The sequence below is a fragment of the Canis lupus genome, chromosome 22 (genome assembly GCF_048164855.1).
Source record: "Canis lupus baileyi chromosome 22, mCanLup2.hap1, whole genome shotgun sequence".
NCBI classification, from domain to species: Eukaryota; Metazoa; Chordata; class Mammalia; order Carnivora; family Canidae; genus Canis; species Canis lupus.
Window position 1 is genome coordinate 24,702,804 of NC_132859.1, and position 27,632 is coordinate 24,730,435.

The 27,632-nt window shown below is 38.0% G+C and overlaps 2 protein-coding genes and 1 long non-coding RNA gene across 7 annotated transcripts in view; 2 read left to right on the top strand and 1 right to left on the bottom strand.

The window, feature by feature from the left end:
• The window catches only part of PIK3R4 (phosphoinositide-3-kinase regulatory subunit 4), a 77,659-nt gene extending 68,540 nt beyond the window's left edge, over positions 1-9,119 (top strand). For 2 of the 3 annotated variants that reach the window (XM_072792812.1, XM_072792811.1), the window contains exons 15-20: positions 1,199-1,410; positions 3,400-3,531; positions 6,658-6,758; positions 7,338-7,426; positions 7,727-7,835; positions 8,565-9,119. In XM_072792812.1, coding sequence (XP_072648913.1) covers positions 1,199-1,410; positions 3,400-3,531; positions 6,658-6,758; positions 7,338-7,426; positions 7,727-7,835; positions 8,565-8,735 — 814 coding nt within the window. In that variant the 3' untranslated portion in view covers positions 8,736-9,119. Of the gene's footprint in view, positions 1-1,198; positions 1,411-3,399; positions 3,532-6,545; positions 6,759-7,337; positions 7,427-7,726; positions 7,836-8,564 lie in introns of those variants that run through there. The other variant, XM_072792813.1, reaches the window with a different exon arrangement.
• A 498-nt stretch (positions 9,120-9,617) lies between these two features.
• COL6A6 (collagen type VI alpha 6 chain) overlaps positions 9,618-27,632 on the bottom strand; it is a 142,625-nt gene continuing 124,610 nt past the window's right edge. For 2 of the 3 annotated variants that reach the window (XM_072792809.1, XM_072792807.1), the window contains 3 exons: positions 24,561-25,232; positions 21,693-21,786; positions 9,618-12,554 (listed from right to left, as the gene is read on the bottom strand). In XM_072792809.1, coding sequence (XP_072648910.1) covers positions 12,347-12,554; positions 21,693-21,786; positions 24,561-25,232 — 974 coding nt within the window. In that variant the 3' untranslated portion in view covers positions 9,618-12,346. Of the gene's footprint in view, positions 12,555-19,878; positions 20,607-21,692; positions 21,787-24,560; positions 25,233-27,632 lie in introns of those variants that run through there. The other variant, XM_072792808.1, reaches the window with a different exon arrangement.
• LOC140614039 (uncharacterized) lies at positions 15,325-21,731 on the top strand. The gene is made up of 3 exons (XR_012014931.1): positions 15,325-15,429; positions 16,581-16,642; positions 21,618-21,731. It is a non-coding gene; the product is annotated as an uncharacterized lncRNA (long non-coding RNA).

Genomic DNA, 27,632 nt, shown 5'->3' on the forward strand with positions numbered 1-27,632 from the left:
CCCTCTCTCCCCTTCAGTACTCTCTCTTTCTAAAATCAATAAATCTTTAAATACCAGTCTTCCATAAAAGGAACCAGGCTTCTTGGAGAACTGGTTTTTTCCTCAGCTAGGTAGTAAAAATATGAGTCTTGAGTATTTTGTGATGCCAGAAATTTAGGCAGTGGTTCAAAAAGGTGTGTTGAAAGGGCATTGGAACCAACCTGAGAGAGCTTCTTGTGGCCAGTGTTGGAACAACTTGAGCAATACACACAATAGTATTGGGTTACAACTCAGAGAACAAAATAAATATCCATGAGTCCATAGTGATATAAATAAATAAGTAAATGAATAAATTAATGGGGAAGAAGTGACCATTCTTTTCATAGAAAAAGTCTAATAAGTATAGAAGGAATGAGGGAAATAGTCACCATTAGAACACCACAGGTATGGTCTATCAAAGGATCCTAAAATGTGTTGACAAAACTTGAAGAGAAACAGGATTTTTACATTGTCTCGAAAGTAAAGATTGAGTAGTTATAAATGGAAAAATAAAATAATAATTTTACAGTGGAGAATTCTGGCAGACACCACCTTAGCCAAATGATTAAGGTCAGCAGCACCACTAATACGTTCTAATTAATATCAGGCGCTTCCTTATAAGTGCACTGAGAAAGATGTTATTTCGTGGTCTCCTTTCTAATAAGGCATAAACAGTTGGTGAGAACACACGAGGCAAACCCAAATGGAGGGACATTCTATAAAATAACCAGTAATCTTGAAAAATGTCAAAATCATGAAAGACAATCAAAGACTAGGGTCATCAGATAGACATGACTACTCAATGACATGTGGTATTTTGTTTTGGATCCTAGAACGGTAAAAGGACATGAGTGGAAAACTAATAAAATGAATATGTTCTGTATTTTACTAGTATTGTACTAAGATTAATTTCTTAGTTTTGATAAATTTTCTGTGGTTATGTAGGGTGTTAACACAAGGGGAAGTTGGGTGAAGGATATACAAGAATTTTCTGTAGTATTTTTGCCACTCTTGTATAAGTCTAGAGTTATTTTTAAAAATGCCTCAGGTGTCTTTGGCTTAATGGGTCAGAGTTGTTCGTTAGCTATGGTTAGAATATAAATTCATCTTAAATGGAGGCTGGTGCTATGTTTTCAGTGACTGGAAAAGTCTTTGCCTTTTGCTTTGTGTATTTCTTTAGAATTCTAGATCAGAAGGATGATGGCTGTGTTGTGGATATGCATCACTTCAACTCCGGGGCACAGTCTGTTCTGGCCTATGCCACTGTGAATGGCTCTCTAGTTGGTTGGGACCTCAGGTCTTCAAGCAATGCATGGACACTAAAGCACGATCTGAAGTCAGGCCTCATCACTTCTTTTGCTGTGGACATCCATCAGTGCTGGCTCTGCATTGGTGAGCTGACTTTCAAGTCATTGACTGGATTGTAAATGCCACTAATACCTGAAATTGCCTTCTTGTGAAAGTTTTTTCCTTTTTCTTCATTGGTAATTTTTTCCCATCTCTTTTTTTTTTTTTTTTTTTTTTTTAGAGTGAGCATGAGGTGGGGTGGGGGTAGGGGGAGGGAGAGAGAGAGCAAATCCCATGCAGGCTCCATGCTCAGCTCGGAGCCCAACAGGGAGCTCAGTTTCACAACCCTGAGATCATGACAGCTGAAACCACGAGTCAGATGCTTAACTGACTGAGCCACCCAGGCACCCTCCCCAATCTCCTTTTTTTTTTTTTTAATGATTATTATAATCACTTGCAATTTATTTTATTAAAAAACCAATTTGAAAGAGTGGTATCAGTATCCCAATGCATAAAAGCTTTCTCTTTCTCTTTGTTCTTAATTGAACCTCTTTATAATCATTATAGTGATCAGATTTGCTGGCATTCTGTTATCCTGCCAGGGAAGCAGCAGGTCTGGCTTATAGATGAGAGCATTTGAATTTGGGCAGACTTGGTTTCAAATTCCAATAACCCCAGGCAAGCTGCATAACTCCTCTGTCTTAGTATCCTCATCTTCAAATGGGGCTAATCCTTTCAAGGGCTGCTTTCAGGATTTAATGAGGTAAAAGCATCTATCACAGGGTCTGGTACTGGGAAAGAGCTAAACAGCAGTTTCTTGCCTTACTATTCCTCCTTGCCTCCCTTCCTCAAAGGCTGAAGGTGTACCGTGTAATCTTGCTGGCCTCTTTCCTTCGTTTGTTTCACATTTTGCCTCCACAGGGCTTTGAACCTGCCCTTTGAGAATGTATCACATCTCATTTTTTCCCACTTGGTATACTTTCTGAAGAATTATAATCTGTTGTGCTTGAATTTTGGTTTCTAGATTCCCTAACTTACATTTATGACATTGTTAAGTATCTGCTCTTTAATGGAATACATTGTGTTTGTCTTGTGTGTGAATAAACTGCACAGGAATAGGAAGATGTGATGCCGTGCCTCCAAGAGTAGATATAAACTCTAAGCAAATTAGTAGATGGCAGTGATGGCTCTCAGGTACCCTGATCAGCTTTGAGGAGGGCAGCCAAATTATGTATGGTTGTTTGAGCCATTGTCCTGGAGTGGGATGGGGAAAGAGAGGGACCCTATTGGCCTTTTGCTCCCAGTATCTCTATTGGAATTGGAGAACAATCAAAGAATACACTCTGTGCCTCTGTCAGGACCAGCTATTCAGTGTCAGGGTTGGCATTATTCTTTGGGGGTTGGGGGTGCTTCTCTGTGGTGTTTGTCATAGGCAGATATGCAGGCATTCACTCCAGTTTTTGCTATGATTAGATACCCATACTTGTTTCCAGAATGTTTGAAACATCTTTGGTGATTTAAGGCATTATGTATAAGAAATAGTGAAAGGGATTATAAGGGAAAGGAGGGAAACTGGGGAAAAATTAAGGAGACAAACCATGAGGGACTCCTAACTCTGGGACACAAAGGGTTGCAGAAGGGGAGGTGGGTGGGCGATGGGGTAAGTGGGTGACAGGCACTACAGAGGGCACTTGATGGGACGAGCACTGGATGTTATATGTAGGCAAATTGAATTTAAATAAATAAAAAAAAATAAGGCATTCTGAACATCTTGACCTATCAAATTCAGTTTGTATCTTCTCTAGACCTTTTGTTTTTTATGAGTGCCTTTGGCAGTTAATACCAGTGTTAACTAATGAATTATTCATTTTTAATTTACATGTATTGTCTAATTAGACAATTATGTAGTAGCATTGTGATGAGCACTTTTTATCTTAACAAGCAGAAGTGCTGTGTGACAGCAGGGAGACAGCTTCATGAGAACAAAGAATGAATAAAATACATTTATACAAAGCTAATTATTATTTGTATAAATGCAGCTTTATGTACTTTAATCAGTATATGGTAGTTTTTTTTACTTTTTTTTCCTTTAAGGTACAAGCAGCGGTACTATGGCTTGTTGGGACATGAGGTTCCAGTTGCCAATTTCCAGTCACTGTCATCCTTCCAGGGCTCGAATCAGACGCCTCTCAATGCACCCTCATTATCAGTCCTGGGTGATTGCAGGTAAAATAGAGGGCTGGCTTTCAGGTATTGGGAGATTTTTTTTTTAAGAAAATTCATAATACCCTGCTGTCAAGACTCATATTCTTAAAGTTTTTTTTTACATGTAAACCAAATGCTTGATTGTGTTTTGATGATGGAAGTTCTCACCACCGCTCACTGTCATTTCATATTTATCTTTAAAAATGTTCTCATTAATCGCCACCATTACCTTCCATTTATTTTTTCTTCCATATTTTTGTTAAAGCTGCCACCATCTTAAAAATCTAAGTTAGAAACCTCAACTTATCCTTGTTAGTTGCCATTTCTTATTGTTGTGTTTGTTTTTTGCAAGCTTTCCCTCCTGTCCCTTTCCTCATATGGATATTTTTGTACAGATTCTTGGCAGGTCTTTGAAATTTACTTTCCTCATCTGTAAAATGTGGTTAAAAATACTTTCCTAGCAGAGTTGTAAGAATTTGAGGTAAAACATGTAAAGCACATAGTCTGGCATACATGTAGTTAGTGCTTGATAAATAGTAGCTCTTGTTATTCTTCTGTCCTCTCATTGGTCATCTTGTATCTAGGCTCTCTGGTCCCTTCTCTTATACATAGACCAGCTCATATGCTGCTGCTGTCAAAGTCTCCGCATTGCCAGATTTGATGGCTTGCTTCTCATTTGACTCATAATTTGGTCAGTTGATAGTTTCCTCTTTCTGAACTACTTTCCTTACTTGACTTCAAGGACATCATTTTTGGTTCTCCTATTCAGTGATTTGCTACTGATTTCCCCTCTCTTGTCTTTTAAATTGTGGCCTGCTCAACTGTCTCAGTCCTCAGTATTAGGTCCTGAACCCTTCTTCTTCTGCACTGGCTTTGCTGTATGATTTTGTCTAGTCCCATGCTTTAAATACCACATTAATTCAGTTTTATAGCTATTTAAAATCCTCCCCTAAGATGTCTAATAGGCACCTTTAATTTGACATGTCCAAACTGAATACTTGGTTTCCTACTTCAAGACAGAACCATTCTTCCCACAGTATTGTCCCAGTAAATGACAGCTCTTTTATTGTAGATGCTCAGGAGGAAGTCTGGTGTTGTTCTTGATTCTTCTCTCATCTTCCTTGTAGTCCATCAGCGAATCCTGTATTATCTCTCCTAAAATATATTCAGAATCTGATCACTTTTTACTATTTCCATCACTGTCTCCCTTATCCAAACCACCATAAACTCTTGTCCCTATTAATGCAGTATCCTTGTAACTCTCTGCTTTAATTCTAATGTTCTTTCTGCTGCTCAGTATCTTCCCATTCCAGGTTACAGCCAAACTCCTCACAATCGCCCAGAGGCTTAGTGGGAATCTGCCCCTGCTACCTCTGACTTTGTCAAGGTTCCAACAGGAAACTGATGGCAAACTGAAGTAGGATCATTTGAGGAGGATTTATTTTCAAAGGAACTATTGATGGAAGTGTGAATGTAGAGGCATCATGAAAGCCAATGAAATAGGACTGATACCAGAGGGCAGGAGGGGAGGGAATGGTTAACTGGAGTTTGCAAAGAAGTTGAATAGAGAGGGCCACCTTGAGAGGAGCAGTGATTTTGACATGAGGGACACAGGCAGCCTGAGATGAGACATTTTTATCTATCCCTTTGGTCTCCTACTGTGGCTTCCATACGCCTGTTTTAGTTTCCTATGACCATTAGGAAACTGTGACCATTTTATTTTTAGGTGTAATAAAGCCACAAAGTTGGTAGCTTAAAACAACACACATTCTATTCTTTAACAGTTCTGGAGGCCAGGAGTTTGAAATGAGTTTTGTGGAGCCAAATTCAAGGTGGCAGCAGGGCCTAGGGGAGAATCCATCCTCTTGCCTTTTCCTGCATCTGCTTTCCTTGGCTCTGGCCTCTTTTCCTTCTCTTCAAAGCCACCACCATAGCATCTTGTTTTATTGCCTATTGTCTTCTACTGTCAAATGCCTCCCTCTTACAAGGACACAGTGATTGCATTTAGGGCTCACCTGGATGATCCAGGAAAATTCCATCTTGAGGCCCTTAATCATATCTGCAAAGTCACTATATCATATGAGGTAACATTCACAATCACCAGAGATTAGGACCTATTGGGGGGGGGTGGCTTTTAATTTACCACAGGCCAAACCCATGTAGAAGTCAGAGGGCACAGCAGCCTATTGACGTGGCCCCCGGGGATCAGCCTTGGAGTGGCCAGCGGATTGAGACCGACCAGTCCTCCTGTGCTTCTTCCTGCCTCTGCCCCATGCGCAGTTTGCCCCATGGGCTTTCTCCTTGAACTAAGCACATTCCTAATTCAGGGACTTTGCATTTTTTTGGTTTGTTGTCCCCATCAGAATGTAAGTTCTATGAAACGGAATTTTTTTTGCATTGTTTGCCTCATTTTCCTCAGCATCTAGGACAGTGATGAACTCATAGTAAACATTGGTTCATGAAAGAATGAAGTATTGTCACTCCCCCTGCTGAAAAATAGGGGATAATGTCTTTCTCTCTCAAGCCTATAGTTTCCTTTTGCCATAATCTTCCCCTGCCTTCCTCTGCTGCTCCTCCCTATCACAGATATGCTTTACTCACACCAATTACTCATTTTCTCAGACACCCAGAAATTGGAATGAGCAAAGAACACAAAACATTCTTTCTGCCTAAAATAACTTACCTGTATCTGCCCAGCTGTACATGTTCTTTCAGTCCCAGTGAAAACATCTCCACAATGTGACCTTGATTCTTACCCACTGGATGGGATCTTTTCCTTGAGTTCAGGTGGAGCTCTGAAGTTCTTTTTGCTCTCATTGTCTTATCTTTATATATTTCTCTATTTCTAGGCTGTAGGTTTCTTTAGCATAGAATCTGTTTATGATTCACCTTTCTATCCCACAGTTTTCTCCATTGCTGTACACCAGTAAGTATTTACTGGTAGTTGATTAAAAACATCTTTCTTTTGCCCTACAGTCTGGTGACAGGGCCACAGCATTATTTAAAAGCAGAGTGAGCATTTTTTTTTTTTGCAGGATTGGAGAAATGGAAATAGGTCCAGACTGACTTGGATTATCTACCAAGATGTGGAAGCTCTGAGAGTAAAGTTCTGGTCTGAGTAATGGTTCTGGCCTGTGTTTCCCTTAGCTGTGCAGGGCAACAATGAAGTATCCATGTGGGACATGGAGACTGGCGACAGAAGATTCACTCTCTGGGCTAGCAGTGCACCACCACTCTCTGAGTTACAGGTTTGCTTCTGGTTTTTATTATAAAGGCCAATCTAATTTCCCACATCCTGAGCACTTTGAACCATTTTACCAAACCTGGCATCTGTTGGGCTTTTGGGTTATATTTTAAATTAATATTAGGTGGCCATTGCCGTATAGATGCTTTCCAGTTCCTTAGGCTTACTAGTATCTGGGCATTTTGGTTGCTAGCTCCATAAGGTTTGTGGTGTTTCTGTGGAGCTCCAGTAAAAATCTGGGTTAATTGGAACGTGACCCTCTTCCCTGCACTTTTGTCATGTAGCCATCCCCAGTGCTTCATTGGGGCAAAAGGTAGGAAAGATGTTTTTATCTCCTTTAGTTGGAGCCCTCCCAAATAGAACATTTTAAGAGGCTGAAGAGATCTTGCCTCTTCATTCAGAATGATACAAGGCAAATGCATTTTAAGGTCCTAAGAAAGACGTGTAGGAGGTATCCATAAATGGTCTCTCATTTCGTCAGTTAATCAGGTGTCTGGAAAGCTACCACCAGTTGACTTGTTTTTAGAAATGGTACCACTTATGGAATATGCTGGTATCTTTAATTTGATTCTTATTTTTAAAGCCTTCTCCTCACAGTGTCCATGGTATCTACTGTAGTCCTGCAGATGGAAATCCCATCCTTCTAACAGCTGGCTCAGACATGAAAATAAGGTACAATATCTAATAAAGAATAGTTACTATGTAACACTTAAAAAGGAGAAAGGTAATAAGGATAATAAGTGGATGGATACTATGGTTAATGAGAGGATGTTATCAGTGTTGTAATGTTTAAAATCCTCTGCATGTAGCAGGAATAGCTGTTGATTCTTCATTTGTCCCTAATTTTATGCTCTTTTGCATTTGGAAAAGAGATTTTTCTTAAAAGAAGTTATGCATTGATGAATGTAAGTTAATGATCATTAGTTCCTCCCCTTCTTCAGAGATGATCAACATTCGTTTCCTCTTCCCTAGGTTTTGGGACTTGGCTTACCCCGAGAGGTCCTATATTGTTGCAGGAAGTACTAGTTCTTCATCTGTATCGTACTATAGGAAAATAATTGAAGGCACTGAAGTTGTCCAGGTACAAGCAGTCTTGTTTTCTCTCAGCTTCTCTAGGCACAAAAATGACTTTGGCCAAGAGTGGCAGTATTTAAGAAATACATTGATTTTCTCTTGGCTTTTTTGTATTTTTTTAAAATTTATTAAGGTATAATAAACATATAAAAGACACACACATTAAGTACATAGCTCGGAGCAAGCACTTTATATTCTTGCTCAGTCCTCATAATTTATTATTTTCCTTCTATAAATAAGAAAGTTAAGCACCAGGAAGTAACTTGTCTAAGATCATCCAGGCAGTAAACAATGAAGCTGGGATTCAGACCTGGCTGTTGGAACTCCAAAGCTTATATTCTGGAGTTGGGCAAAAACTTCAAACAAGATAATTGAATCTGAAAGTGCCTGAGTCCTAGAAGGTGCTCAGTAAATGAATGAAAGCTTCCTTTATGACAGATAAGTGTTTACATCCATATTCTGGTCATTGTGCTTCCCTTTTTTCTTTTGATGGTGACAAAAGATAATATGTACAGATTATTGGCCTGTTTATAAGTTTTCCGTATTTCTAAGAGGCTACTCCTGGAAAAGAGAGTATCATTTTACTCAGTGTATCTGTGAAGGGATGACCACCTCACAGGAAGTTTTAGCTTTAACAATAATTACCTGTCCCAGAAGCAACAGTACTGTTAAGAGATACAATATGGTACAGACTTTTAACTTCCGGTTTTCTCCATGACTTTTAACTATGAAACAGGAGATCCAGAATAAGCAGAAAGTAGGACCGAGTGATGACACCCCACGGAAGGGCCCAGAATCTCTGCCTGTGGGACACCATGATATCATCACAGATGTGGCCACGTTCCAGACAACACAGGGCTTCATTGTAACTGCATCTAGAGATGGAATTGTTAAGGTGTGGAAATGAAAACCTAGAGGTCTGTATAATTTGTAATAAATTTATAAGTATACTGTAACTTGAGAGCAAAGGTATTTTTAGAGGACAGAAGTGAGATTCCTTTTCAAAATTATGTCTCTATATTACTGTTTCATGATTAAACAGATCCCATCCAAGGTGGTTACAGAAGTTGCACTCAACTAGTATGTATACCCATGCATTTATCTCTGCAGGAATCAGCCAGCAGTATCTGGAACTTTTTATTTTGTATGTTACAGAGGCAAGGAGTTCAAAATGCTAAGACTTCTATGATCCAAGTTTACTTTGTATTGATAAAGATGGTTGTAAGCTATTATAATGTAAACACATTTTTGCTATTCAAACCAGCCAATAAACTGTATTCAAACATCTTAAGGGTTTTTTGTTTTTGTTGATGTTTTTAACAGTAAACTTTAGCAGAAGAATAAACTCTTCAGCAGCATCTGTTCTGAAGAAATGGACTCAGTGTCTCAAAGAATCAGTGGCAGAGCTAGGCCTTATGCTCACATTTCTGGAGTCTCTGTATTTTGTTCTGCTTTATCATATCTTTTTATCCTGTTTTAGAGTCTGCCAGTACTGATCTGTGTGTCGAAAAATGTCTCTCCTTGGCCATCATTACTGTCTTTTATAGGCTCTAGTATAAATTCTGAATCTTGGGCTATCAGCTTGCTTTTATCCAGTGTCAGTTGTTTATTAAATGCATAAAAAAGGAAAGGACTAAGTTGTTTAAAAGTATACGTTTTTGGTGTGTTTTTAAGCCCACAATTGGCCTTTCCCATAAAAATAAACCCTTCAAGTTTATCAGTTATTTGTACATGAACCTAATTGCCTCTCCACATTTAATTTTTACCATTTGCTAAAAGGTTTATAATGTTTTTTTTTTTTAATTTTTATTTATTTATGATAGTCACAGAGAGAGAGAGAGAGGCAGAGACACAGGCAGAGGGAGAAGCAGGCTCCATGCACCGGGAGCCCGACGTGGGATTCGATCCCGGGTCTCCAGGATCGCGCCCTGGGCCAAAGGCAGGCGCCAAACCGCTGCGCCACCCAGGGATCCCGGTTTATAATGTTTAAAATACCTGACAGTTTGCAGTGCATAGGTCTGGCTTCATGATTCAGTGCACTTAATTTTGAGTTTACCTGTCTAAACTCATCAAAAAACCCTGTCATTCACAAAGGCCTGAGCTAGGAGCCTGGACCTTGACAAGGCTAGATAGCTAGTGGAACGGTAGGATTTGCAACTTTGACATTGTCATGTTACATTGCCTCTCCTTCCGTTTATGCCTGTTAAGACCAAATATACAGAGTTTCTAGCTACTAAGTCAGATTCGTGTCTGCAGAGGTTGGAGGTTACTTGTGTGAGATAAACTGTTAGGCTGAGAGAGGACTTCAAGCCTTGAGCCATTAGCGAAGCTACATGACTGACAAACATACTGAGGGGAAAATGGAGTGGGCTGATGGAGATGGAATCCTTTTTTCCCCTTATCTTCCTGCCACCCATTCCTCTTCCCACTTAAACTCCCCCCTTTAAAAGAGGGTAATTTGGTTGAATTGTTACTATTACAATCTAAGGCCACGTTGAGTTGCATCTTGTTTTTCAACTTTTTTAAACATGTTTTACTCCTAGCTTAGTGCAGAAATAATAGGCCTGTCCTTTATAGTCAATTAATTTACATGTTTAAACCAGGATGCACCACTATTTGTGCGATTTGTGGTTTAAATAGGGGTCTATTTAATTTACACCCAAATTTTTGCTGCTTTTCCCTTCTAGGAGAAAGAAGTAAATCATGAGAAATGCTAATATTAGGGATTTTTAAAAAGGAACTTAGTACTTACAGACCCTTCATCTGTTAAGGATTATAAAGATGACCTGAAATGCTAAAATAATCTATTACCAAGGGCAAAAATTTTTGGTATACTTTATCAATGCAGAAAAATAGACAAATACATTTTTTTAAGTATTTCTAGCAGTAAACAGGAAGAGTTTTTGCTTAATCCAAAGTTAACCAGAAAAGGCCCTTTTATTAAAACTCTTAAATGTTGTTCATCAATTTCCTCTACTTGAAACATAATTTTTTCCTGAACCCCTAAGCACCACTTATGGTATGAAGCAAGCTGATGATATGTTTTATTCTTTTCTATTTCCTGAGTATGAATATGACATTTTTAACTCCATGCCCCTCCGAAGGAATTGGGAGTTATCTCTATGGAGTTACCTGAGTAAGGATGGTAGAAGTGGTTTTAAAACAGTGTAGATGGCCTTTGTTTCATGAAGAAAGAAAAGATGACCTTAGGTGCCAGTAGCCATCGGCCATGCATCCAAGCAGGGCTGTTGTTACCAACTCGAGCCAGCTCTGACAAGTCAAGGTAAGGTCCAAATATTGTGTCTAAATTAATTAATTTGATGTTTAGTTGTTGAAAATATTGGTCTAATAAGATAAAGAATTTTATGATCTGGATGTGGGTAAGGAGGGAGCAAGCTGTCAGAATTCTACTGGAGGCGAGGCATTCGGAAGACCTTTCCTGCTTTAACTAACTCTGATCTCTGTGCATCTCTGTACATCTTTGCAATCCCAAATGGATTTGTAGATTAAAACATTAACAATTTTACCTTTTCCAAACACAATATGCATTTAAGACTCTAAGACTGTATTTAGATCTTGGTCTGTCCTGTTTGGTACTATTCACTGTTGACTAAGTAGCTTCTTGATGGGTAAAAGTAACTCAGCTTCACCCATTACAAGTTGTCTTTATTCTCCTTGTCTAAAGAATATATGGATTGGTAAAAAATAATATATATATATATATATAACAATGGTAAAGAATAAAGTCCATCAAAATGGCCAGTTAGGAGGCTCTATATAATGAGGGAACTTCTAGCTCAAAAGCAATTATTTGTTTTGGGGGGAATTAACAAGTTTCTCAGTATGTTAAAGAGGAGTTGGGCAGAGAAAATTATTCTCTGCTTCTTACCTGTCCAAGCAAACAACTGCAGAAAGCAGGAGGAAACCTTCCAGCACAAGCCTATCAGAAACTAGCTGTCCACACAGAGACGATGATGTATATATATATAAATAGTATCACGGAAAGCCAAGTTTTCAAAATTATGACATATAAGCATCAATTTCTAAATTAAATGTTGAGATCTTTCAAAACATTAACCTTTTGTTAAACAGATGGACATTAAACAGTACTAAATAGAGAACAAAAGCTGTTTACAGACTTAAATCAAAAGAATTAGCATTGGCTCATGTATATACTATTTAAAATTTACCTTCAGATATCTCCATTAGAGATATTAGTTTATATCTCCACTTTTCAAAACACTTCTTTCATTCTTCCATGTTTTAATGATAACAGTTCTTGAATGTGTCAGAGTGCTGGAGATATCAGAAGTGCTCAAAGAAATAGACAAGATCAATTTTAATATCAATGAGTGCAAGGGGTCAAAACTGCCTGATAATCTATAATCTGTGCTTTGTCCAGCCCTCCAAAGCGGCCCAACTGGATATTGATGGATATCCAGATAAAAGTTGCCCATAGTTATAGCAGTGAATTTAGTTACTTAAATCCAGATACCATGCTTCCTAAGGCTAAATTCTTCAAGCACTTGCTTTATCATGTTGTTTTGGAGCAGTTTTTATCACCTTTTTTCCATTTTTAAAGGTATGGAATGTGTTTCTGGTAAGATTTCGAATAATATCTCTGCTGCCTCTTGCTACTCTTGAAAGATATTTTTTATCTTGAAAGAACTTTGCCTTCTGTAATGCATCTTCTTTGAGGGCAGTTTTATGTGGTCCAGGAACAAAGCTGTACAACAAAAGAAGAGAAACATCACAGAAGATAAATGCCATTTTCACTTTAATAGACTATATTAATTCTTTCTTCCTAAATGTCCACATTTCTTGTTGCATCCTTCCTTCAGGGTAATTTTATTAAGACTTTTAAACTGGAGATTTATACTGGGCAGATAAATCTGAAGCTGAGACTCAGACATCTTGTTAAAGTATGCAAAATCATTTCCACAGAGAAGTTCCTTCTTCATGAAGCATGTTCCACTCCCAACTTCATATGGCTGGCTTCTTCTCATTATTCAGATCGGAGGTCAAAGAGTACCTCATTAGACTGCTATATCTATAATTTTCCCAGTCTCCAGTCTCCTGGTTGCTCAGCACAATATGCTCATTTGTTTAATAACCTATCACTGTCTGAATTTTTATTTACTTATAAACTTCTTTGTGATCTGTTTTCCTCTATTCTGCCCTCCCTGACAGAAAATTTCACAAGACCATATCTGGTAATCGTAGCAATCCCAGGAACCTTAGGAGAGCATAGTAGATACTCAATAAACATTTATCTAATGAAAACCTGAATGAATGCCACTCCTTTCTTCCCTCCCTCCCACTCATCCATTCTTCCTTCCTTCCACCTGTTCATATATCCATCCATCCAAATGTTGACTGTCTATGGAAGGCACTGTGTTACAGCCAGTGGGGGACACAGAAATAACACCCAGTCTGCAGGCACATAAAGAGCTTGGGGGTCATGAATAACTCCACAGTAAAGGATAGCTAGGGTCAGATTCTGAAAGGCCATCATTGGTCAGATTGACAGGCCAAGGAATTGTAGAAGCCAAGTACTGACTGGAAGTTCTGACTGTTCAAACTGCTGGTGGAAATGTCCTATAATCTTCACCAGTCAGTATGGCAGTCACTAGCCACATATATCTTTTGAGCATTTGCAATATAGTTAGTGTAAGGAACTGAGTTTATAACTTCATTTGATTGAAAGCTAGTGGTTACTGTGTTAGCACAGGAAGGGGGGAGCCATTTCAGATAAGCTTATTTTAGAGGGAGGTGGTAGAAAAAGCTTTAGGTCCATAAGCATTCTTATATTCCATTCAAATATGGAATTTCGGAACATTCGAAATCCCCTAGACTAACTATGACACTCTGTTGGTTAGATGAGGAAACTGCATGTAAAGGTGAATGTCAGGGACAGAACAGACTATAACCCAACTCTCTGGGTGATGGGCACTGAGGGGGACACTTGGCGGGATGAGCACTGGGTGTTATGCTAAATGTTGGCAAGTTGGACAATAAAAAAAAAAAAAAATAACCCAACTCTCTGATACCAAGATCTTGGTGTTACTTCCATTGAATTTTTTTTTTTTTTATTTAGGACACCACGGAAAACCATCAAGATATATATCAATATCTGTAGATATAGACATATCTATCATCTATCTGAGAGTATGCAAGAGAGCAAGCATGAGCAGCATAGGAAAGGCAAAGGGAGAGGAAGAGTCTGACTCCCCATGGAGCAGGGAGTCTGATGTGGGCTTATGACCTGAGCCGAAGGCAGACTTTCAACTGAGGCACCCAGGCACTGCAACCATCAAGATATTTAGTTGGAAGTATCTAGATATGGGTGCAGAATCACAGGAAAGCAGATGGCCTGGGGTTGGTTGGACAGATAAAGTATGAGGAGGTTGGCACACAAGCTTTTTGTAAATATTTTTAGAATGAATGTGTGAGAACCTGGTGACAGAAGATTTATCAATACTGATAACCTCGAAAATTTGCTGAATTGTGGTCAAGGGAAGAGTCAAGAGAACTCAAACATTTACTTTAGGAAAATAGTGCCAGTATTCACTACGATTCATTTCTTCATATTTGGATTTTTCTTCTTTTACCAGCTTTAAATGGTCTCTCATGAAAACAAAAATACTTAGAAAATAAGTGAAAGAGAAAGAATTTAAAATTATTTCACTTCTCTCACGAACATGTCATGCATGAATGTATGCATATGTGCACACACACTCCACGTATTCCTCTTGCCTCTGTAATGAGAGATAGAGGCAAAGGAGACATCAAACCAAGAAAAAAACATGCCATTATATACTATATATCTGGGCTTCTGAAACTCAAATCCTAAAGTGTATCTCCATTCACTTCCATCAGTGCTGTCAGGAATATGCCAAGTTGGTCAACAAACCTCCTAGCTACCAAAAAAGCTAAATTTCAGCGTAAATACCATTTACACTCCCATTTTTACTCTTCTGTTTTCTTATTTCCAGAACTAAATATTAGGAGCTCAAATTCTCCAAAGTCGTAGTTGTCTATAGGCACAGAACATGACTCTACCAATCATAGAGAATGTATTCTTTTTTTGACTCTGGACCACACTGTTTTCATGTCTTGGGTTTATTTGATCTATACTAGTCTCTTCACCCCTCTCCCAACTTCCCTCTTTCCATTGAATCCTTTTTATGGTAAGTTTAGTTATCTTTGTTTTCTTCGTCCCTCTTTGTTGAGAAAAAGCTGTTAAATAGCTAAGTGCTTCTATAGCATGACATCGCTATCCTCTACCTCCCTTGGAATATTTTACTCTCAAAAGGGTTAAACATAATAAATACTGTATCTCTGAACTTTTTTTCACTATACACAGGAGCTTGTATTTGATAAACATTTGGTAAGAATCATTTAATTACCCTGTTTGGGAAGAATTTAGAATATCTGTTTTTCATTTTATTCCATACTATTGAGATACTTCTTTACTGATTGGTAACTCCAACAATAGGTAGTCAAGATAAAGAAACAGGAATGAAATATAGCTGATCATTTCACATCTTGTGCCCAGCTCCAGTAAAGCTTGTGGAAAGATGGCAGCTAGACAAAATGAGGTGGGTGGAACTGTAAATTTCAGTTTCTGTGATCACAGATTCCTCCATCTATGTAGATGATCAGGAGTCAGCTATGCTGCATTTACTAGTTGACTGAGTGTACTGGAGTAGAAAATGCAAATAAGATTGCTTCTATTTTGAGAATTCTTTTTAATACGTATTTTGTGGGTCTAGAAAACATACTTTGGAAGGTAGAATTACAACAGATATATTATTCATATGGCATTGGTGACTATGTCCATTTTTTACAATTTGATTTTTCTGGCTCTGATCTGTTACGGCTTTCAAATCTGGCCTAAGAGCTTCCCTGACTGGATGAAGCAATAAGCAGGTGGCTTTCTGTCTTTTATTGTCTCTGAGCCGATCAAAGTGCTTACAAAGAGGCTGCCCTACATTCTCACCCTTATTGGCCATCTGTCTCCTTTGTTGCTTTTGTTCAGTTCCTTTCTTTACCATCTGGTAAGAACCAGCTTCTACCTGTATTTCTCAAAACCTCACAGTAGAATGATCTAATTATTATGCAAGTCATTCTGAGACCTGGCAAGTCATCTTTATGACCAGGCATCTTACCTAGCAGGCAGTCTCAGCTCCCTCAATTATGTGCTCAATTCTGCCTCACTTCTCTTGAAAGGCTCAGGCAGGGAGTTTCAGAAACAGCTGTGTGGCTTGTTACCTTTTATTATGGTCTTTGGTAACTTAGAGAAGGCCTGGGGTGTCCTAGGTTAAGGCATCATCAGGGAGTTTACCAACAGTGGTATGGATTTCATGTCCCAGTTCCTGATGTCTGAGCCACTTCCCATCATTTCCCCATTTCAAAAGCATAGGAGAAATGGAGCCTCAAGTATATTTAGGGCAATGTGAAGAAGGGGAAGAAACATCCTGCCCAAAAATACTGTGAATCCCCTCCACTCATACTGATCTTTAAGCAAAACGCATGGTAGGAATGGTTTCCAAAAACGCCTTCTCATTTGTATAGACTGGCCTTTGGCACTTATGGCCAGCTACATAATATGTGGAGCCCAGTGCAAATGCAAATGGTAAGCTCCTTTCCATGCTGCCGGACACCTGCAGCAGGGGGAGCCCTGCTCCTTGTGGACTGACCGCCCAAGCCTGTTTTATTTATTTATTTTTTATTTTTTATTTTTTCCAAGCCTGTTTTAGGCCTGAGTTCAGGAAGCATTTGCTGCTGGACAGTTCCCTGCTTCCCCAGGAGGTAAGGAGATTTGAGGCAGAGGCTTCGCAGAGCTTCTGGAGCTGGGGGAATCTGGATCGAGAGTGCTTCTCTCTGGCCCTGATCACCACATAGACATGCAGACACTGCACACTAAAAGTAGGCACACACTATCCAAGGCATTTGCCTGATTCCTGTGGGGCTGGTACACATTTGATTTCACTCAGATGTGAGGTGAGCGCACATGTGTGTGTGGTAGTACAGCATGATTTTCCACTGAACCAATCTCTTAACTGCAATTATTTCTAATTCTAAAAAATGTGATGTTCATGCATGCAAAAAATATATATGTATATTATTAAATTTTAAAAAACGTTTGCCTTTGTTGATACTCTTAGAAATATCTTAATTAAAAAATATTAAGTTCTACTCTTATTCCTTTCTTAGGGTACATATATTTTTTCTTTTTCTATAACACCTTAAGCAATGTTTAGCTCATCAGCTTTTAGAGTTTTAAAATTTTCCCTAACACAAGAATTAAGACTTATAAAGTTTCCTAAATTTTTGACTTCTGACATATCCCACAAGTTTTGACATATAACATCTTATACAGTTGTATTTAAAAATTTTCATTATAATTTTTTTCTTATTTAGAAATGTGATTTTAAAGATGCATGGACTTTAAAAATAACATCTTTATTAATTTCTAACATAATTGAATTCTGATCATACAATATGGATTTTATGACACTAGTTCTTAGAGTTTTGTTGACAACTGCTTGATAAGTTAAAAATTGCACAATGAACATCTACTGAACTCTCCACCTTGATTCAACTAGTTAATGTTACATGTGTTCTTCAGAAGAAGGTCTCATTTTTCTATGCAGGATTCTAAATGAGCCTTTTAATCGTTTGTTACTTATGATTGAATCTTCAATATCTTTACTCATTTTTGTCTGCTTGACAGATCAGTATTCAAACTGATGTACTGAAATTTCCAACTCTAATGATAGTTAAATGGCAATTTCTCCTTGTTTTTTGATTTCTGCTTTGTATTTTAAGATTATTTTATTACTGTCTTAGAAATTTAGAAGTGTTATATCTTTTTCCTGAATTGAACACTATGCATCATGTAGTAGCTTTTTATTCCTACAAAATGGTTTTGTTAAAAAGAATATTTTACTTGATATTAATATGCTATATTCTAGCTTCATTTTTTCTGGTTACTAGGTTTGTATATATCATCTACATAGAGCAGTATATATTAAATTTCCAGATAAAAAATTTTACCTGTTGTCTTTTTTCCATAATTTTACTTTCAACTTTTCCATGTCCTCATTTTGTGCCTGTGTCTAATTGAAAGCAAGTTATAGCTGGATTTTGTTTCTTAAGTTCATCCATCTCTGTAACTGGCATGTTTTTTAATCTGTGTTTATCATGACTCCTGATATATTTAAATGGATTTGATTCTGCTGTTTTACTTTTTGCCTTCTGCTGGTCCTTCTCCCCCTCCTTTGCCTTTTTATTTTAAAAATATATTTGTGTTGTTGTTTTTATTCCATTTTCCCTCACTATATTTTTGGTAGTTAGCCACTTTCCATTTTTCTTTTTCACAGGTGCCATCACAATTTCAAATGCATTTTTAAGAGAGTCTAAAGTCTTTCAGTAGCCTAACTGCCAGCCCAAACAATTCAAGTTCCTAGGGCCCTTAACTCCACTTACTTCCCCATGACCTTTATTATTACTATCTAGTTTTTCAATGCCACTCTTTTTTACCCTTAAGGCTCCAATTCATTTTTTTTTAATAACAAAAGATGATTTTGTTGTCCGAACATTTTCTCAAGTTTAAATAATATTTGTTAATATGTATAGTCTGTTTTTTTCTGTTAAACCAAGTGCCAGGGATCCCTGGGTGGCGCAGCGGTTTGGCGCTTGCCTTTGGCTCAGGGCGCGATCCTGGAGACCCGGGATCGAATCCCACATCGGGCTTCCGGTTCATGGAGCCTGCTTTTCTCTCTGCCTGTGTCTCTGCCTCTCTCTCTCTCTCTCTCTCTCTCTGTGTGACTATCATAAATAAATTAAAAAAAAAAATTTTTTAAACCAAGTGCCAATATTTTATTTTCATATCTTTATTAACAAGTAGGTTTTTTTGTAACTGTACAAATTAGATATTACTTAAAAATCTAATATTTGATTTGCTAAATGTTGTCAAATATTGATCATTTATTAGTGTTGCATCTCAGCTCTTCCTTCTGTGGTCATTTTTATTTTCCTTGAAGTACATAGTTTATTTTTTATTATTTTTTTATTTTTTTATTTTTCTTTATTTTTTTTAATTTATTTTTTATTGGTGTTCAATTTACCAACATACAGAATAACCCCCAGTGCCCGTCACCCATTCACTCCCACCCCCCGCCCTCCTCCCCTTCTACCACCCCTAGTTCGTTTCCCAGAGTTAGCAGTCTTTACGTTCTGTCTCCCTTTCTGATATTTCCCACACATTTCTTCTCCCTTCCCTTATATTCCCTTTCACTATTATTTATATTCCCCAAATGAATGAGAACATATGTTTGTCCTTCTCCGATTGACTTATTTCACTCAGCGAAGTACATAGTTTAGAAGTATCTGTAGCAAAAGTCTTTGTGGTGAACTGTTTTTTGTTTATGCTAATTATCTTTGTTTTACCACTTTTTAAAGACAGTTTTTCTAAGTAGATAAAATGTTCTTCCATTACTTTAAAAGTTTTTTTTTAATTTTATTTATTTATTTATTTATGATAGTCACACACACAGAGAGAGAGAGAGGCGGAGACATAGGCAGAGGGAGAAGCAGGCTCCATGCACCAGGAGCCCGACGTGGGATTCGATCCCGGGTCTCCAGGATCACGCCCTGGGCCAAAGGCAGGCGCCAAACCGCTGCGCCACCCAGGGATCCCACTTTAAAAGTTCTTAACAGTTTTGTGACTTCCACTATTGCTACTGATAAATCCAGCTAATTGTAGTTTCTTTGTAGATAATCTCTATGAGGTTGCTTTTTTTCTTTGGCTTGGTGTCTGTGTTCCCCTAAGCCATGTCTGTTGCTTTCTTTTTATTTATCCTACCCATTATATCTTTTCATCATCTTTTAATTCATATCTTTTATAAGTTCTTGAAAATGATCATCTCTTGATGTATTTAAATATTACCTCATTAATTATTTTTATTTTATCTGATTTCAAGAATTCCAATTTGATATAGATCTTTCCATTCTATCCTGTCTCTAAACTTATATTTATCTTCTCTGTATGCCCAGTGATTTCTCCAGCTTTATTTTCTAGTTCATTATGTATCTCTTTAGATGTGTCTGTTATTCTGTTTAATTCATCCACTGAGTTTTAGAAGTTTTTTTTAATTCACAGAATATTGTAAAGAACAGAACCATGAATAAATAAATACCTGTATACTTTTCACCTATTTGGTTTTCCAAATGTTACCATTTTGTTACTCTGTGTATACACACACATATATGCATACACATATCCATATATGCATAGACACTCATATATGTGCACACACACAAAAAACCCATCCTATTTCCTTTTAGGAAAACCACCTGAAAACAGACTGCAGACATTATAAATGTTACCTTTAAATACTTCAACATACCTATCTCAAGAACAAAAACATTCTCTCATATGAACAGGATATTATTACTACACATAAGGAAATCCACATGAATCAATAATACCATCTGATGACCATCTGATGTATTATTCATACTCAATTTCCCCTGCTGTCCACCAGATGTCATTTATATGAGATTTTCTTCTGGCATGGGATCCAGTCAAGGTTCACACCATTATGTTTGATGGTTATGATTCCTTATCTCTTCCATTTTAGAATATTACAACTCCTTGCAGCTCATGACAGCCTCTTGAAACCTCTGACTAGGTCTGCTGTTCTGAAGAAATCCACATTCTGGAATTGGCTAATGGTTTCCTCATTATGAGACTTGGGTCAAACATTACCTGCAAGAATCTCACATAGGTGTTATATCACCCCCTGTATCACCTATGAAGCACATAATGTCAAATCTTGGACACAGTGGGAACTACCAGATCTTGGCATGTACATGCAGATTTCCTTTCTTCATAATTAATAAGTTAGTAATATGTGAATGGCTCTGGGACCCTGTACCCAAACGACCTGTCACCCAGTCATTTTAGCATTCCTTGATTCTTGTCTGACTCTGTTATTACACTAGAGATTGCAAATTGGTGATTTTTAAAAAGATTTATTTATTCATGAGCAAGAGAGAACATGCATGAACAGGAGAGTCAGAGGAAGAAGGAAAGAGATTCCTAAGCAGACTCTGTGCTGAACACAGAGCCCAATGTGGGGCTTGATCTCACAACTCTGAGACACGACCTAAGCTGAAACCAAGAGCTGGACATTTAACCAATTACATCACCAAGGTACCCCACAAATTGGTGATTTTTTAAATTCTACCATTTTCTTTTATATTTATTAGCCTTCATACTTCTATAAAAAAGAGCTTTTACTACCCTCATCCTTTTCTGATCTCTATATAGACTTGTGGATTTTGAAAATTCATTCTGTTATATTCCATTACCATTTTTCTTTCTGATGTCAAACTGTACAAAATTGGGCCAGTGGGAATCTTTTCAAGATAGCTTTTTTGTCTTTTTGACATGACACTGCTAGTTTTTGACTACTTTCTTGCATTATAAATATTTGAGAGTCATATTGTACTTTGCCTGCTACAGTCTAGAATGAGCTATTTCTCCAAGAAACCCTGGTTCCTTTGAGTGGGGAATGATATTTAGAAACAACTATCTGGTCATTAAGTATGCTCATTGCCACTGAAGTGTCCCATTGGTTGTTTTATTTCTACATTTCGATTTTCCACTTTTAAAAAATTCTGGTGGTTTTTCAGATCAACCTAGTCATTTTTGATTATCTCTTATTCCCTCACATTATATTTTAATAGCATGTAGCAATAGATTTTGTCCAAATAGGATGAAGAGGAAGAGAAAGAAAAGGAGGAGGAAACAATTACAGAGAATAAGAAGAAAGGGGGCCACACTATTTACCTTCTCCACTGCCGTGGAGGCTGCTTCACATCTGTAGAGGTGAGTCTATTGCACTTCATTTTGAAGCTTATTGGTGGATATTTGTTGATTGCACCTAGGAAGAGAAAAATCTGTGATGAGTCTCTAATTCATGGCTATTAACATTACAACAATCTGTTCTGTATGCAAAGTAACACTTTTTTTGATATTCATCAAAGGAAGATACCAACTAAGGTAGCCATATGAGATGAAAGCAGGTTGTTCAGGGAAGTCTCTAAAACTGAGTTTAGAAAATACATCTCTGCTGAATTTATATGAGGAACATTCAACTTACTTTTTAATAAGATGCCTTGAGCTGCTAAAGTTCGTCAACATTAGAGGAGATACTATGAGCCAGTCCTAAAAGTCTGATCTTTAATTGACATGAACTATTTAGACTGGTTATTTTTTATTTTCTCCTTTGTAATATCAAAATGCAAAGGGAAAGGAATATTCCCTTTATGGTTTCTGTATCATTAACAACAGTAACAATAGTGCCATCTTGGGTTTAATTCATTAGTGGCTCACTTCATTTGGAAGTATATAAATTTTTTAAAATAACAAACCATGCCTCTTCCCACACAATTTAAACATTTAAAAGCCATTATTGATGAGAAACTTTTAAAAAAATGTATTATTTATTTCCTTGAAGCCTTAAACTGAACAGACTTGGTAAATGCAATTAAATCTCTTCCTTGGTGATCAAGGGTCATTGTAAGTAGCAAGTTTGTCCTGGGTTGTGATAGAGCACCCTCTCTAAAATTTCTGTTGCACTAGACTGTAGTTCTAGACTGAATGACCCAAGACTGTGATGTTGTACACTTTATTTTTAATTTTTTTTATCTGCATCAGGTTGTTTGTTGATTTTGTTTCTCTTAGAAAATGTATTGTTTCTGATGTGGACTGGTCTTAATGGCCACCTCTGTCACAGCATGGTGTTAAATAACAGTCAGAGAGGGACCTGAACTAGGATATCCAGGAGGGCAGTGACAATGTCTGTTTTGGTCATTCCTTAATACCCCCACACCCTGGGGCACCTGGGTCGCTCGGTTAAGCATCTGACTCCCCATTCTGCTCAGGTCATGATCTCAGGGTCTTGAGATTGAGCCCTGGGTTGGACCCCATGTGCAGTGCAGAGTCTGCTTGAGATTTCTTTCTATCCCCCTTAGTTCCCCCAACCCTACTAAGCTTGTGCTCTCTAAAATAAATAAAATCTTAAAAGATACCCCCACACCTGAACTGTGAGTGGCTCGGAGTAGATGCCTGATACATATGTGTTGATGTTGAATGAGTATGAGTCTGTGGGCTTGCTCTATGATTATGTCAACCCTTTTTCAACGTCTGCTTTTACAGCTGTATTCTAAAGATAGATTTCTAAATACTCAGGTTCTAGAAAAATAGTGTATAATTGTTTTCTGAAAGCACCTTATGTATCTCTCATCTACCCCACGTAATTCTAAAAATGTTTTTTTCCTTTCCCTGGGTTGGTAGTGGGTGTCATTATCTAATCCTATACTTTGACTAATTACTATAAAATGCCATGAAGAGTTTTGGGGGAGTAAGGAAGGAAATTCCATCTTAAATATTCTTTCAGTATTTTTTTGCCTCATAAGGAATGTTTCTTGACAAGTTTCTCAGTCTTTCAGTGTGTTCTTGTTTTACCCTTACAAGTGCCTTGTACTTTTTTTTCCAGAACGCTTCCTGACATCTTTTTTCTAGATCCTCTTTCTGATTTCTTATTCCAAAACATATCCACCCAAATTTTGTTCTAGGAGCTTGTTGCTCCAGTGTTTCTCAAACTATAATGTGAATATGAATCACCTGGAAATTTGATTAAAATGAAGATTCTGGTTCAGAATTTCTGGAGTAGAGCCTGAAATTCTGAATTTTTTCATGTGCTCCCAGGTGATGCTGATGATGTAGGTCCTAGACTCACATTTGGAGAATCACAGGACATGACATTGGTACTATCAAACAATTTCCCCAGGCTCCTTAGACCTCACCTATAGTGACTAGTCTGTCTTTGCAGCCTTAACTTGTCTCACTGTGTAATGTCAGGGACAAATTTGAGATGCATTCAGATTCTCCCATAAGCTACATTGGTTGTTCTTTAGCCTGTGTATTCACTTTTCTTTATCTGAACTCTACGGGTTCATTCACCATGCAAATGTTCAGAAATCTGGCTACTTTTCAACCTCCAGAGTAATAGTAGGATATGGCTTCTTTTTACCCATTCCATTGCATACAAAGTGAATTGCATACTTCAAGGCAAAATTATTCTAAGAAATACAGCCTATGTTTCTTTTTTATGAGCACCAATTACATTAATTGCTGGAATCATAAAAAGTCATTAACAAGGCTGAGAAAATTTTGCAAGGATGTATCTTTCATCCTGACAGGTAAAATGGTATCTCCTAATATCTCAAACTCTGCTTTTGGAACTTATAAAAAAGCAAAGCCAAGAATTGTTAAATTTTTCTTTGGCTTTCTCTTTTGGTATGTTAACTGATGAAGCTTTCCATCGAAGGGCAGTGTGTTAATATAACATGGCAAGGATTTCTGCTTTATAACAGACTATATTGCTCTATGCAGACAGATGTGTGAGCAGCTGCTTGTTATGATTGCTTCTCCATAGGAACTAGAGGCATAAAAAAGATGAGCCAGAAAATTAAATGCTAGGAATCAGAGGTTTCCTCTCTTCACCATCCATCATTACAAATTTTCCTTTCTGACCATGTGGTACCCTTGAAGACAACGGTTTCCAAGAATCCATGTCAGTTCATCAACTCTTCTTTTGGGAATATCAAATATACTCTTAATGTATAAGAAAGAACAGATTTTATGACTTACGCCTGATTGAGTTTACAAAGGATTTCACAAAATTCACACTATATCTGTGATCAGGTTTATGAATTCGGCCAAGCTGGACCAAGTGGTGATCCAAAGGGTAGCTGGCTAGATCTTCTAGTTCTTTGTCATTCCAAGCAGGGCCAAGGGAAAACACAAATAGGGCATAACCTTGACATTTGGCTCTTAAGGATTCTTTCTTTAAGGTTTCCCTGTCCAAGTGATTGGTTTCCCCAGCAGATATGACAAATATGACTTTGTTTCTTCTCATGTTGGGTGTATTTAAAAAGATATTGTCCAGGGTCCACTGTAAGGCATGACCAATAAAAGCATCTCCATTTAGTTGTTGAACTGATTGTTCCATGTGCCTCTTCATGAGGCGTTTACTATTGTAGGTGGTAAGGTTGAACTCAGTTTTAACAGGACTCTTCTGAGTGTTGGGTAGGAAATTGGGGGGAGCATGGCTTAATAGGGCCACCCGGTCTCCAGTGACAGAGGTCTCAGGCTCTGGGCTAATCTCAAAGTGATCTAAGAGTGCTCCCAAAAAGTGTCTCATGTCTTCAAATTCAGCACTTTGCACATGCCGAGAGCTGTCCAGAAGGAAAGCAGCATCCATGTAAGACTGTGCAGGGGGTGGTTTGGCTTCATCGCAAAAAGTGTCTGGCTTGCATACATCTGCCAACAAAAGTCACACAGGGTTACTAAAACAGGCTGGACAGAAAAGATAGCATCTCAAATATTTTAACATTTGGAAACTGCATAATCTTTGATCTTAGAATAGTCACTAAAAGGCTTTGATATCAAAAACAGATTATTTCCTAGTCCATGGTTTGTATCTATATTTAAAATGTACAGATTTTATACGTAGTTGGTGTCTTGAATTCCATTCACCAAGGCATTTGACTTTTAAAAATTAGGCTGCTTTCAACAGAACCTTAATCTGGGCTGTATTTTAAGTTTATAAAGATTGAAGTAGACAGTTATTTCATATACGAGTATACTTTATCATGACATAAAAGCTAATGATCTCTCTAGATAGACAAAATACAGGTTAAACCAATGGTCCTTATCATTAAGGTTCACGTTGTTCTACTATGAAAAGTAATATGCTTAAAAAGAGTGAAAAAAAGCAACAGATTCTTCTACCTCAATTTAAATAAAGGTTTGTAACTCCATGTCCATCTGTGTGTGGACACTAAGGACAAAACTACGCTTGTGTTTGTATCTCCAGGTTGCTTGAAAGCTCACTACGTGTTAAGTACATGAATATAAATGTTGCATATTAATAGGCTTTCATACAATATGGGGTCATTTAAATAAATATGCATATCTTATTTAGCAAAAGAATTTGTAGTAATAAAGCAGAGACTGAATTTCATTGAATCTGACCACAATGAACATTCAGAGGAATAAAAAAAAAATTGGAAATGGAAGGATTTTAAAAGTCACCCAATCTGATTTAACAGAAGGGACTGATGGTAAGAGAGTAAAAGCATTCTGTCAAATCATATGCTAGTGTTTCTAGAAGTTTCCATATATGAAGTCAGGGTTTATTGTGAGCCATAAGGCCATGTGGTGTGGCAGTGGGGAGGCCCTGTGGCCTAAGAGCCGGGATGCCTGGGTTCTGGCCCAAGTCACCACTAGGCCTCAATCTTGCACAGTTAGGTGGGTGGGTCAGATTTGCCCAGAGGACCCTTCCAAGGCTAACTTCTGCAATCTTGATGTTTTCAGTAATAATTGATGGTTAAGTCTGAGAATACCTCTTTAAAAACTAAAGAGATGAAAGAGAAATGGAATAACAAGCATGTGGACAGCTGGTACTTGGAATGGGCAGGAATAAAAGCAGTCAGATGAAAGGTTAAAAACCAGAATGCAGATCCTTGGGGGTGTAGCAAACTTCCTAACTTCAGTCTTGCTCATGTACTCCATAAAGATGTGGCTTTGCACAAGTTATGTTTCCCTTACTGAAATTCAGTAAAACTTTATGACCGCGTTTAATGGTTGGATGACAGAACAGTCACCTATGTGCAAGGCAGTTTCTAAAACCAGAGACAGCAGGCTGCCCATTTGCTCAATTTTGTGGGGGTTTTTAATTGCAGGAGATGACAGCCAAAATATCTTTCCTTATATGCCTTGGAGACAAAACAAGGATTTCAGCCAAGAAATGGGGCCAAAATCTATCCCCAGTCACACATGTACAACTTCTCACTGTGCAACATACCGGCACACTAGTGTAATTGACGTGTCTGAAAGTCCTGCTGAGGCTGGGCTGGGTAGCCCCCCTCACAGCACAGTCAGCTGTGGAGGGCTAGTGCCTAACCAACCCTGTGCTGAGGGGACGGGGAGAAGGGGAAGAAAGGAGAGACACTAATGAGGCAAGCAGAGGCAAAACAAAGAATAGAGGGGCATCCGAAGCAATCTCACTTCTCACTCGGAGTTACCACCTCCCTGTGAGATCACTTATATGGCAAGCATTAGCATCCCATTGACACACATGGAGGAGGAGAAGAATCAAGCATTTTCTTCAAAGCCAAGTACCAAGTCCAGGGAGAATAATGGCATTTCTGTTACTCATAAATGGCTGCGTTGTGAGGCCAGCCTTCTTGGATCTCCTGTGGATGTGCAGTCCAGGCAAATCATCTCACCTCTCCAAGCCTCATTTTCATCATCTATAAAGTGGAGCTAGTAATAGTTCAAATGTCTGAGGGTGATTAGAAGGATGGGATGAGAAAATGAGAAGAGTGCTTGGAACAGAATAAGCACAATAGCTTCAATATTAACTATCATTAGCACTACCACCAATGTCACATAAAGCAGAGCAGTCCATGGCACATAATGAATGCCTGATAACTGTTAGAAATCATACCCACTGGTGACTGCAGTGGCTTCCAGTGTTTTCATAATTATTGGAACACTCAAATTACTAGCATACTCACCCACAGCTGCTTCTCTAGCTAGGCCTATACATTGTGTATAAAACACAAGAGACAAACAAGCGTGGCAAATCTTTTTTATTTCTCTCTGCAATGAGAAATGATGGAATTCTACTAATTTCCACTTGTACTATAGAGCGTT